We start from the raw sequence: 13517 nt of genomic DNA, 5'->3' as shown, positions 1-13517 counted from the left end.
TGGAGTTATGCTCTCGTCCGCTTTATTATTTGTTTTTTTGCTTTTTGGTGTTTCCCCTGGCCAATCCTAGCAATTTCACACTTAATTTGTGGGTCTTGTATGTATATAGCTAAGATACAGTATTAATGTGCCGATATACAGTGCATGGCAGCAACAACTGTGGTTTATTTGCTATTGCCGCTGCATATACCACGCATTCAATTTGGATCAAATTATCCTAAATGAAGACAAAATGAGTTGCTTTTAACTCAGAAGATTTCCAAAGTCAAAAGAACTGAATAGCCGCAAGAGACCAGAGAGGTTTTCCAGCACTGTGATTACTATATATACTGCCCTTGTCTCCGCCCTGACTCCTACGATGAAATGCTCCAGTGTGATATGTGCAACTCGTGGTATCATTATTCCTTGGTGCGCATGCACAAGCGAGGTATACAGTACATGTGATCCTTTGCTACCTGAACTGTCGATATTTAAATTGTGCACCCTGTATATATACTTCATATTGACTGAATTGCTTTAACATATAACATCAGGAGCCTCATGTGCTCCTGATCGATAACATAAATTACTATAGATCTTAAATTGATTGGTTTGCTAAACAGAGCTAGCAGAGGCTGTAATTAGGACCCACTACTAAATGTTTTTCTATCATGTGTAGGACCCACAATATGTGGCAGTGATCAACTGTGTGTCAATCAGGAGGGATCACAAATCCAGAGAAGTAACCTTCAGAGCACTGCCTATATTGAATCTGAGGAAATTAAGATCTGACAGAGCTAGTTTATCTGTCAGCACATGCATCAAAGTCACTGCATGTTGCACCACAGTTTTACTATTTATACAGAGCATGTATACTATAAAATTATATAATTATGTTATTATACCTCGAGGTGTATCCGCACGAAGGATACGGTAAGCTGACTGTATGTGTGTTCGGTCTGTCTGTTTGTCTATACGGTTGACTTGCAATGCGACGAAAAAAACAGCTTCTATAGCCACGTTGTCTTGGATTTTGATTTGTGGATTAGCAAACTAAAGCTTCTTTCTCGAGTTATGGCTTGTTTACTCACAGTGAAGACTGTTGCAGTCTTTCAGAAATCTTTTATAGCATCATCTGTTCGCACAAACTTTCTATTCAACTTATATGAATTAGCCATGCACTAAAGCGCTAGCTGTTTGTTAGTATAATTATATATATACAAGAGCCAGGAAAGAGCTGCAAAGCTGCAGTTGCATGCCTACACTTAGCCTCGATCCCAGGCCGCACTTCCTCTGAGAGTGGGCCAGCTGGTATCGACTGCTTGCGCATACGCTAACTATTTAACTAATTTCGGATGTCTTTCGGATTATATCTATTCAGTGGCTATATCTATATAATTATATACCCCAACTGTCCTATAATTATTGTGCCGTCTGGTCCACTGCATGTGACAAAGATAAATTGAATATGTGGCCTGGGTGTAGTCTCGTAGACCAGCCGATATATCATATTGTCTGGCAAATTACACATTAGCTATACTTGTGCAGAGGTCTAAGTGGCATTGATAAGTGGTTAGTGGTTAGAGGCTGGATGTATGAAACCACATAATTAGATTTGCCAAATCTAGCAGTGCAGCTGTGTGGTTTCACAACTTACTACAAACACTTATCAGCCACTTAGAGCACCACAATATTTGTGGTGCGGACAACACAACTCTGTGACGTAGGCAAAGGGGGGCTGACGGGTCTACCGCCCGCATCAGATTTTATTCTATTGGATTTCTATCCCATTATTTCTACTACGCATGCGCATAATGGTCCACGTGGTACAAAAATAATAGTGTGATAATGATATTCATTTGCAAAATAATGAGTTCATAAGGTGAAATTGATAATGACATAATGAGAAAAGCCGCCCGCCCGCATGCAATTAGAAAAACTTCAGGACCAGAAACCAGAGTGTCATTTGGAGTGGCCTAACAGAACATTTATACAAAGCAAACTTTATTTACCTCTTCTATAATTATACACTCTTAATACTTGAGCGAAGTAAAACATAGGGAGAAGCATTAACACAACGTAGCTTGCATCACTCGTATTATTTATAAATTGCAAAGCCATTATAATATTAAAAGGTAAATTGAAACTAATTAGTCATTGGCTATTCAAAGCAAAGCTATACTATCTTGATAAAGTCATATATAGATTCTTTCTACACATGCACCCACAACATGTGACTTCATTGTGGCTATAATTATATTCATTTTCTTGTTATAGATCTACCCCACGCATCAGGTTGTGTAAATCAAAGTACACAGTAGACCCTCGCTAATCCAAACAGAGCGGGACCAGACTACATGAAATTTCGGATGCAGGGCTTGTAGCTGCAGGAGCAGAAGAGAGGAAGGAGGCCAAATACACCAGCCTTGGTTCACTGCACTGCTTCACCCCACTAGCCATAGAGACTACAGGTGTTCTAGGGCCTAAGTCTAAGACATTTGTTAAGGAATTAGGTGGGCGCGTTGCACGTGTCACGGGAGATCAGAAGTCCTCCCATTACTTACTGCAAAGGCTGTCGGTCGCAGTACAGCGTGGAAATGCGGCCTCAGTGATGGGCACAATGGACTCGCAGACCCTCTCCCTCGAAACATTGGAACTTTGAATTACTACATTATTTATTGTTGTACGAATTACACCTGATCTGTACATTTATAATCATTATTATAGCTAATGCTATTAATGCTATATATCAGTCCTTCATGTTATCAATGGCGTCACCTCTGAAGGCTCAGCTGTACTTGGACTCAGAAAGTTGGGAGCATGCTCGGCTGTGTCCGTAGGTAGGCTGACTCTAGTAGAGGGTGGAGCAGTTTGTAGTCCTGGACCAGCCGTCTCGATATCTGCTCTGTTGGCAAACCTCACATGTCTTGTTCGGCTACGAAAGCTGTAGCACAAGTAGCCAAAAACTAGGAGTGGGAAAAACGATATAAAAGTTGCAATAACTGTTTGTTGTAAGGCTGTAAACCATCGAGATGAAAAGATAGGGAAAAAACCCATCAAAAACACAAGCATAGTAATGAGGAATAGAGTGATAAACAATCCGATTTCTTTTAATACATCTCTTCTCCTTGTGATTTGCCTTCTCCATAAAGTACAAAACCAGATAAGTAGAATAATGTTTCCTATCAAGCTTATCATCATTATTGCAGGTGGTATAAAGTATAAAAATATGTTCAATATTACTCTGTCTTCGATTGATCCAATAATTATATTATAATATGTTATATAAGTAAGCATACTGAACACCAACCCAATAAGCGATGTTATCATGACAAGAAACCAGAGTATCACTTGGAGTGGCCTTATAATAATTGTTGTTGTTTGTGACAATGAACCCACACAGTCATTATAGAAGAGGAGCTTAATGGAAACAGAAGTTTTCTGGCTGTACAATATATGCTAGGTTCCTTCACAGGCCTTGGAATGAAGAGAAGGGGCTAGAAACCTTTATTTGAACTTTCTAATACCTGTATCTACTGTAGACTACATAACATAACTAGTGCGCATGCGCAAACCTTGCCTTTGAGGCTTGACTACAATACAATTGCTTGACAATGGGATACTGGGTATACTAAGTAAATCTGCAGGTATATGCTAAGTCCCATAGTATACCTGCTCTGAGGCACTTTTCCCATGTACTTCCCATGTAGATTTTATCAAGTAGTGTCTAATTCCTTCAATCCACTTCCGTTCATTGCAATGTCATCGAGCATTATACTGTATAGCGCGAAATTTTCGAGGCACTTATATTTCGTGGATTGACCTCTAAAAGCATTTTGTTGCACAATGTTCGCGGAATGACTGCTTACCGGAAGCCACGTCTTTAAATCTTTGCACGTTATAGCAGACAATTCTAATTAAAGAACAATTTTCGTGGACTTAATTTTCGTGTAGGATTGCTAACTCACGAAATCCGCTAGAGCCCCCCCCCTCTTTTGTGCTCCATTAACTCCAACTTTAATAGCTTCTGATCTGTCGATCTATTCTGTACTGTACTGCACGCATAGTTACTAGAATGATGTCATTCAAAAGAATTGTGGGGAGGGCCATTTAATGCGCATGCTGAGGAAAAGTGATGACCTTTTTTTTAGGTAAGGCCACTCCAAGTGACACTCTGGTTTCTGGTCCTGAAGTTTCTATTATTGCATGCATGCATGCGGGCGGGTAGCCTCGAGACCACGCCGATTAAAACGTATTTTAATCGGCCTGGATTCAAGGCTAGCGAGCGGGCGGCTTGTCTCATTATGTCATTATCAGCCTTCACTTAAATATATCGTATTGCTCACAGTCCTCTGCGGTAAATTCTCGTAGTGTGGATCGAAATGTTCTGGTTTCAATTCCAGCGACATTTCTGGTTTGTAGTCCAAGTTAGGGTCACTGTCAGAGGCAGAGCTCAGTATGTGAGTGAAGCCATTCATTTCAGCAGGGTTCAGAGGATCGTCAAAATCGCTGACTTTCTCCATCGCTAGTTTGGAGTTTCTTTCGTGTGACCATCGAGAATTACTGTTGCTTAGCCTAGGGACATTTTGATGAGTTCCTGTGCGTGTGCGTGTGTGTGTGTGTGTGTGTGTGCGTGTGTGTGTGTGTGTGTGTGGATGTGGGTGTGTGTGGGTGTGTGTGTGCGTGTGGGTGTGTGTGTGTGTGTGCGTGTGTGTGTGCATGGGTGTGGCTTGACACTGAAAGTTCTGAAATTGCACTACACGCTCAAGTTAGAGCATACTAAGATAATACACTCGACAAATATTATCATAGCCGGGCTGTCTGCAATCAGTGGACTGGACTACTGGACTGGACTGAACACTTAGCCTCCTTCACCGGCCTTCATAGGAAAGAAGTGAAGTGGGAAGTGCGGCCTGGGATCGAGGCTAGACTGGACTGGACTTTGACCTGACTATTGCAACACCAATTACATTCCTTTTCCTCATAACAAGACCACAATGACAAATGATTAAAAAACAAAAAACACAACATAGATATCTAGCTATACATTACAAACATACCTATTCAAGTATAAGAACACAATGATAAGCAGCATTCTTGCTTGCACGACAATTGAACTGTTAAACACAGGCTCAAAGTAGGAGAAATAAATTTAAATTATACACAAACACGGGAAACGTTACAGGTAGATCTACAGTGAGTAAACAGTTCCCAAGTGTGTCTCTAAACATTTGTGACAGGGCCTAGGAAAACAACCCTTATGGGAGCAAACTAATAATGTTCAGTACACTACAAAGTAAAATATTTAGAACTATTTTAGGATTTTGGTTTTCTTTCATAAGAAGTAACTTCAATATCTCCTCTAACTTAAAAAAAAAATTTTTTATCCGAAAATTTTTTTGTATAGCCGTTACAAGGCAGCCATTGAATTTTTTCATGCTGTTCTTGTATGCGGATAGAACTTGGAACATTAGTTTCTCAAAACGGTAGGTCAATACTGTCCCCCTTTCACCTGAAAATATTTTGGGGTAGGGAGGTGCAAAGTGAGTGATATTGTAATCAATTTGAAGCTTAAGCACTGCTTTATTTAATTAAGCACTAAAATACAATTAATTAGTTTGCTCCATAAGGGTTGTTTTCCTAGGCCCTGTCACATTTATGCCCTTTTTTCAAATCCCTCCTGAAACAGCACCTTTTTCAAGTGATTTTCCTTGTACAGGATAACATCCTTTGTATCTACTACGACCGGATCTGATACAAATAGCAGGGAGGGGATGCTCATCCGTCTTGTTTGTGGTTTATAGTTTACTAGAAAAGATAAGTGTGTATGTGCAACGGCTTCATGGAAAGTACGACAGGAGTATGCACACAGAGCATGCACATAGACTCGATCTTCGTACACTATGAAAGATGGCAAATATTCACTCTCCACGGCTCAACAGAGAAGCAGACACGCTTTATCGAAAGTGTTTACAATCAATGTACCATTTTTAATTTAACCTACGTTTGAGCCTAAAAACAACAGTTCTATATATAGATGCTCCAATTGTAGTTCAATTAAGCAAGAATGCATCATAGTCTCAACCAGCTAGGCCAGTTACCTGTCCTCCTATACAGAAAGCTAAACATGCTCTTGTCTTCCATCATGCAAACCTAAAGACAAGCATTAATTTTTGTTCTTGCCACAGTAGGTGTTTTGTAATGTAGCTAGATGTACATGTGTTAAGTTTTTACAATCATTAATTTGTTCAGTATTGTGGTCTTGTTATTAGGAAAAGGAATCAACGGTAATTGGTGTTGCAATAGTCAGGTCAAAGTCCAGTCCAGTCCAGTCCAGTAGTCCAGTCCACTGATTACAGACAGCCTTATAACCTAGCATTACATTGTATATATATAGGACTTACCATTATTGTGTACGGACGATCGCCAAGTGCCACGCCTCTTTTGATATCTCCTAGCAACACAGCTGAAGCTCTCCCAAGCCATACCCAGAGAAGGTATAAGACACGCATCCGTGCGCTTCAGTAACTAGTGTTCAAGCAGGCGCTGTGCTAATGCCTCTCGCCATGTTTTTGCTTTCGCTGAAAAGTATTAGAGTGTTATATTAGTTTCTATAATGAATTTTATATTAAAGTTAGCTTATCTATATGAGAAGAAAAGACTTATTTACATGCATCTATTGTTGTATTATGTGGCTTACCAGGACCTCAAGAAAGAAGAAAATTGATTCTTCCAGGATCTGTAGTTCAGTGTATATAATATCTAAGAAGAAAACACTTGTGTACATGCATATTGTTATCTATATTGTTATAATTATGGTAGTGTTTTGTGGCTTACCAGCCTTCAGACAAAGATCGATGATTGGATCGGAATGAGCGCGCATGCGCATTACATCCACAGGAATAATTAAAGGGTGTGTCCAAAGAGATCAATGGCTACTGCTAGCTAATTACAGGCCGGTATTTACTTTGGTTTATAATTATAGTAAGCTAGTTATTATACTAGAAAGGAACTAGAATTATGCAGAATACTCTATTATAATTATAAGAGAATCCTATATTTTATAATTAGCCTTGCACCCGATGCATGCATGGAATATGTGAATTCGTTATTTCAAATGATCAGATTGTTAACACGTGACTACAATAATTATGTGTACAATACGTGCAGAATGGGGTGGAGAGAAATTAATCATTAAGAGACTTGTTGGAGCAAAAAAATGACATGATAAAATAATTACTGCAAATAAATTATTATAGAATAATAATTATTATGAAATTGTTCGTATATTTAATGGTGGTTTTTGAAGTCTATTAGTCATGTGACCATCATACATTTGTTGCAGTATGAGGTAAAAACTCGAGTTCGTCGTAACCAGGGGGTGGGCTCGCTGGGCTGGAGCCTTCACTTAAATATATCGTATTGCTTACAGTAACATTAGGTGGCCTCTGCGGTAAATTCTCGTAGTGTGGATCGAAATGTTCCGGTTTCAATTCCAGCGACATTTCTGGTTTGTAGTCCAAGTTAGGGTCACTGTCAGAGGCAGAGCTCGGTGTGTGAGTGAAGCCATTCATTTCAGCAGGGTTCAGGGGATCGTTAAAATCGCTGACTTTCTCCATCGCTAGTTTGGAGTTTCTTTCGTGTGACCATCGAGAATTACTGTTGCTTAGCCTAGGGCCATTTTGATGAGTTCCTGTGTGTGTGTGTGGGTGTGTGTGTGTGTGTGTGTGTGTGCGTGGGTGTGGCTTGACACTGAAAGTTATGAAATTGCACTACACGCTCAATTTAGGGCACACTAAGATAATACACTTGACGAATAATATTATAACCTAGCTTGTAATCGTATAGGACTTACCATTATTGTGTACGGATGACCGCCAAGTGCCACGCCTCTTTTGACGTCTCCTAGCAACACAGCAGATGCAACACACCAGAAATCCGATCAGTAACACACACACTGCCGAACCTCCAACACCCACGATAATATAGAAATACGTATCACTCAGGCCAGGGATGATAGTAGAAACCGTAGGGGTAGGAATAGCGTCCGGTGTTACCATAGCAGCAGTGGGTGTGGTCATGATGGGGGTTTTCATAGTTGGAGGTCTCCCTATAGAGGTGATGAATATTCATTAGTTAGATTGCTAAGAGGAAATCTATATAGCCCTCAAAACTACAAAAATGTTTCCCAATTTAAAGGCAAATGTACAGCCACCATGCATGATTCCAGCAAGTAGCACTTACTGCAGACAAGGCCGATGTTGCTTGAGTCATTGCAGGGGGTATTGACACGGACTGACCCCCCACACTCCTGTAACGAACCCTCGGACCCCCCACACTGGTACTCAACAGGGTGCACGTATTCACCACCTTCACCAAAACTGCAGAGGGAAGAGCAGGAAATGTAGTAAGAACATTGCAGCTGCATTCAAAACTAGAAACACACTGATGGGCAAGAAAGAATCAGAACTTTCATTTCTCAGGTTTGAGTTGCCGTTCTCTATAGCTAATTATTTAAAATGGCTGTAAAATATTGAGCAAGATCTAAAATACCACTTGATAAGAAATTAAATTGCGTGCAGATTGCAACAGTTTATTTCGAATAATGACATTGAATTGGTTATTTAACTCACCATGAGTCGGTGCAGTAACTGAGAGCGTCTATGAAGCCGAGCTGTGAGCAAGCCACGGTAGCCGTCTCCATGGTGAAGCCCACACCACACACACTCATCCACACTCCATACGTGTACACCTCCAATGAACCAGACGAAGTGTCGTCAGTGTTATTATTGTTTAGTAGTCTTAGGGATCCATCGACAAACTCCAACTGTTCACCTATACGAGGGGGGTGAACGATTAGCGTGATAGGGAAAAAAACGATTCTTGTACTAAATAATGTCTCCATTCAATACATAGACCTACAATGTAGTATATATAGTATTTGTAGGGTTCTGGTAAGAGAGAGGAAGTTGTTGAGAGCTAAAATGTGTTTTATTATTTTCTTTCAAGCCAAATTCAAATGCAGCAGTTTGTACATGTACATGTAGTTGTACACACTGAGACTTACTGCACTCAATGCCCACACTGTTGCTGACGTGAGTCTCTCCCACCTCCACGGAATAGGGACATTGGAATAGAGACGACTCGGAGCCTTGGCATTGGACTTGGTCCAGAATAGTGGGTCCCATTCCAGTACCAAACCTGGAATAAAGAATGACATCAAATCATGTCATTATAGGAAACTACAAAAAATATTCCTAGAGTGGGCCACGACTGAAATATTGAATGCTCCAAATTCACATTACGGGCATTCAACAACTGACAAGTACTAAATGTATATAAACACACCGCGTTATCCCATATACATTGTACATTGTATAGGTTAAACACTGTCGAGTATCCTCATGCAGAAATGGAGGATATGGTGCAAATACATACTGTACATATACAGTTGCTGTGTACCAACGTTTTTATGCTCCCCAAAATCACATACCGAGAACTGTTGAATACTTGTCTTGCAGAGGCATAGCCTAGTTGAGTGCAGATCACATGAGCCGAAAGATGGTCAAAGCCAGTACTTCCTATAGCCCCCCAGACACCGTCAAAGTTTACCTCAAGTCTGCCAGAGAGTGGTTGATTGGTTAGCGAGGAAATGGGACCACCCACCAGTCGTAGGGAGGGGGAGTAGGACAGGCTTGTGGCTGTGTGTGTGTGTGTGTGTGTGGGGGGGGGTTGTAGTTAGAATATTATGTATACAAGGAGAGCAGTAAAAAAAATGTTTCCCAGCTGATCAAGAAATTTGCTTGCTTTTAACTAAAACTTTACAAGGATACTGCAATAACTGGGTCCTACCAACAGTATAATTATGTAACTTGCAAACTGATCTATCGCAGCAATAGTAAAACAGCAGTAGTAGTACAAGTACAGTAGAGGTAAAGATCATGGCTAATGCTGTACTATACGAGAGAGAGTTAGGGGACTCACCACACTGAAGTCTGACCAGTGAGTTGCACTGACTGCTGTTTGCTGGAGGCTGTACACAGTTGAGTAGGTGAGTCTCAGAACCAAGACACTGACCGTCCATTGTAAACAGGTCATCTCCATAGCTGCAGGAGCATGAGGTGAGAGAAGTCATGAGCAGTTGGGATGAAAAACTCATACATGGAATTACAGAGCATGTGTTACCATAGTTAGTTAGTCAATGCATGCAGCTACAGTACACGCATAATATTGTACAGCGCGGAATTTTAGCTTTTGTGGAATTGCTTCAAAACTGACATGTATGCACGTTACGTCCACCGTTAGCTTATTTTTTGTAGAGGATTGCTAACCCATGAAAAATTGAAAACTAAGCGCCTAGAAAATGTCCCGGTGTACGGTTATACGGTACAAATGAGTATGAAAGTGCATTATTTAAATTTTAAGACAAGTTACCAGCTGGTCCAGCACCGTCTAGTAGGAAGATCTCAGAGTATGGATAGGAGTAAGGGGCACCTGTGTGTGTGTGTGTGTGTGTGTGTGTGTGTGTGTGTGTGTGTGTGTGTGTGTGTGTGTGTGCGTGCGCGTGCGTGTGTGTGTGCGTGTGCGTGTGCTTGTGTATAGGTTCAAGTACTTAACAGTTAAACTTGGACAACGAAATGAAGGTAAAGATTTGTAGTGCAGGTCATTTAATTGCCAAAGGCAAAGCTAGAATTGGTGGTCCAATGATGAAATGTTACAAGTTCACAATTCCACTCTTTATGACTTACAGTCTGCTCCGCCTTGTGAACTGTACTGTGAGGAGTTGAGGACAGTGGTGGTGCAGTCTCTGACATCAGTCTCCACTCTATTACACTAACTGCCGTGTCATCAGAGGAGAGAGCCCTGCATCCGTGGCAGGTATCATGGGCATGAGGTATCTAAGGGCCACCCCTGTAACAGCAAGCGAGTTTCATAATAACTCCACAGTTCTTGAGCTAAATCAATGATAAGCATTAAATGCACCACTCAAAGGTAGCACAAAGTAATATTGAACTACATAACTCTCTCACCTTAACACTGCCGTCGCTACTGCACGACAAAATCTGCGGAGAGTCGGGAACAAATGTCACCATGTTCACGAAAGACGTGTGACCTTTGAACTCTTTCAGCGTCTTCCCGGACTTGAGACCATGGATACGAATCGTCTGATCGTAAGAAGCACTGAGCAGCTGAGAGCCGTCTCGTGAGAACTGTACACTTGTGACCCCCTTAGAGTGGGCACGCTCAAATCTACGCAAGCACTGACCAGTCTGCAGCTTCCACACCTGGAGGGTTGAGCGGAGGGTTGGGAATATGTATATACCTGTAATCAGAACAGAGATGGGTGCGTATAATTATATTGAAACTCAGGGTTTCTTTTAGGATTTTGCACAAGTGGGTGAAAATATAGGTTCAAAATATCAAGCGGGTGGTCGACCAAGGTGCAGTAGAAAATTTACTTGCTCCAAACAGGTCAAAAATCACCACACCAAATCTGACAGTGATCACGTTAATTCTTGATAAAAGGAATATGGTATTAAAGTACAGCTGTACAGCGTACTCATCTACAAGGTACTACATTCCATAATGATAGTATCAGAGCACATCAAGGTACAGGTATCACACAGTCTGTGCCTGTACCTTGATCTTCCCTCCATGTGACCCAGTGGCAAGCATCTCACTGTCTCTACTGAAGGCCACACACAGCACAGAGTCCTCCATCATCATGAAACTATCCTGAGGGGGTGACAACCATTATACACAGGTGCCAGCCATACACCACCAGTTGATCATATCCCATTTTAAGCTTTCAGGAAAATCATTGAAATAGTGGAACATTTAACAAAAGTACATGTAAGTTACATGTAAGGGCGTTCAAAAATGCTAAACTAGAACAGTCCCATTATTATGTGTGTTCATCTAATGGCTAAAGTTACTAGCTGCCACTCAAATTCACCTGCGAATGTAAACGTACCATGCATGCTTCAGATGAGCAAATGAAGTCTATCAAAACGGCCAAAAAATGACCCTTGGAACAAATCATATGAAAGGGCTCTCTTTCTAAGCTTTCAAATAGAAATGAATGGACCTACGGTCTTAATTAGTTACAGCCATTCAAATGTGTTTCATTCACCTGTGCTTGATACTTGAGATCTTTCCTTATCTTCCCCGTGGTGAAGTTCCACACTTCAATGAAACCGTCGGCACTCCCGGTGACCAAGTACTGACCGTCCGGAGAGAATGCTGCACATTCAGGGTACGGCTTGGTGCCAAACTTTATCGTCCTGTTGAGTAGGGTGGGATATTTCTCCTCCTCTAGATCTTTAATGGCAGCACGGCCTCTGTGTGTGTGTGAGGGGGTGTAAAGTGCGTGTGTATGAGGGTGTGTAAAGTGTGTGTGTGTGTGTGAGGGGGTGTAAAGTGCGTGCGTGTGTGTGAGGGTGTGTAAAGTGTGTGGCATGCAGAGTTTTTTAATGCAGTTCTACTATCAAGAACTAGCACAAAAAAAGAAAAATCAAATATATAGAACTGAGAACATAATCTGAAAGGGCTCCTAGAAAATTACAAAATTAGTACAAGATACGACTGTCTGAAGATGCTACAACATGCATTATACGCACAGTCCTTGGTGTTGTCTAGGCCACTAATAACACCTATAGACCAACCTAACAGTATGTGGGGGGGGGGGCAACTACTAGTCACCTGAACAAATCAATGACTGTTCCAGGAGGCAGCAGTCCCTGGTGTTGCTGCCACTTGAGGCTCTGACCCAGCAGTGCCATGAGTCTGGAGGGTGGTACCACTGACACCTCTCCAGATAGAGCCTGCGCTATGGCCGCACGTCGCTTCTCTTTAGAGCTGCCCTCTGGGTATGCCTAAGGGGAACGAGGGATTAGTGAAAATAACATCTGATTTCAGCTAAAAGTCAAGAATCCAATTATACATGTACGAATGCATACTGTTAAGAAAAGGCAATACTGTACTAGGAAAATTAAGTAAAGGTTAAAGGTCAGTATTCATTTTTAGAACACCCATACCGCATTATCCACTCACCTCTCTGGGGTCAAAGTACGATCTGGCGAGCATATTCTCTAGGTGTATGTATCTCTCAGGCTCCTCCTCCTTGAGTCTGATCATCGGGTCAGTCTGACGCAGCAGTGACCTTGCTGCACCCAGCTCACGAAGCTCTATCAGCTCAATCACAATCTACATAATCAATAGTAATAATTATATCATACAGTACGTACTAAACAGAAAGTAAACACACACACACGCGCACACAGACCAGTTAATGTCTCAACTCCAATAAAGAGGTGGCCTACTAACACAGGTCCAAACACATGCTATGGAGACTTTAGGGACCATTAACCTGGTTATTATAGAGGGTAAATTGTTAGACAAGCTTCACTGTATACACACACACAGTACTCCCACACTCACACCGTACACACCTGTTCGTACAGATCTATGAGTGTCTTGTCTGGTAGCTTGAGGCACCCACACACACCCCACTCCCCACACACTCACACCCACACAGA

At 41.5% G+C, this 13517-nt stretch overlaps 2 protein-coding genes across 4 annotated transcripts in view; both read right to left on the bottom strand.

Annotated features, from left to right (window-relative positions):
• Positions 1 to 13517, bottom strand: part of LOC135336491 (WD40 repeat-containing protein SMU1-like) — a 63662-nt gene that overhangs the window by 37561 nt on the left and 12584 nt on the right. For all 3 annotated transcript variants that reach the window (XM_064532308.1, XM_064532309.1, XM_064532312.1), the window contains exons 4-8: positions 13033 to 13185; positions 12682 to 12854; positions 12113 to 12320; positions 11620 to 11715; positions 11010 to 11264 (exon numbers count right to left, since the gene is read on the bottom strand). In XM_064532308.1, the coding sequence (XP_064388378.1) occupies positions 11010 to 11264; positions 11620 to 11715; positions 12113 to 12320; positions 12682 to 12854; positions 13033 to 13185 (885 nt within the window). The remainder of the gene's footprint in view (positions 1 to 11009; positions 11265 to 11619; positions 11716 to 12112; positions 12321 to 12681; positions 12855 to 13032; positions 13186 to 13517) is intronic.
• Positions 7084 to 10085, bottom strand: LOC135336520 (scavenger receptor cysteine-rich type 1 protein M130-like). Its single transcript, XM_064532359.1, has 7 exons — positions 9964 to 10085; positions 9473 to 9680; positions 9047 to 9180; positions 8613 to 8814; positions 8224 to 8360; positions 7835 to 8089; positions 7084 to 7672 (listed from the first exon to the last, which is right to left on the bottom strand). The coding sequence occupies exons 1-7, from the start codon at positions 10061 to 10063 to the stop codon at positions 7308 to 7310; spliced, it is 1401 nt and encodes a 466-aa protein (XP_064388429.1). The 5' UTR covers positions 10064 to 10085; the 3' UTR covers positions 7084 to 7307.

This window comes from Halichondria panicea, chromosome 5 (genome assembly GCF_963675165.1).
Source record: "Halichondria panicea chromosome 5, odHalPani1.1, whole genome shotgun sequence".
Classification (NCBI taxonomy): Eukaryota; Metazoa; Porifera; class Demospongiae; order Suberitida; family Halichondriidae; genus Halichondria; species Halichondria panicea.
The sequence above is the reverse complement of the archived record's forward strand: the minus strand, read 5'-3'. Positions and strand labels throughout refer to the sequence as shown.

Bases quoted from the DNA above. Each gene is read 5' to 3' on its own strand.
- LOC135336520 (XM_064532359.1), bottom strand. From the start codon at position 10,063: ATGGACGGTCAGTGTCTTGGTTCTGAGACTCACCTACTCAACTGTGTA. The intron at 8,361-8,612 runs GTGAGTTAAATA...TTCCCTCTGCAG, and splicing joins AGTTACTGCACCGACTCATG to TTTTGGTGAAGGTGGTGAAT. The intron at 7,673-7,834 runs GTAAGTCCTATA...ACACACACACAG, and splicing joins GTCATCCGTACACAATAATG to GAACTCATCAAAATGGCCCT.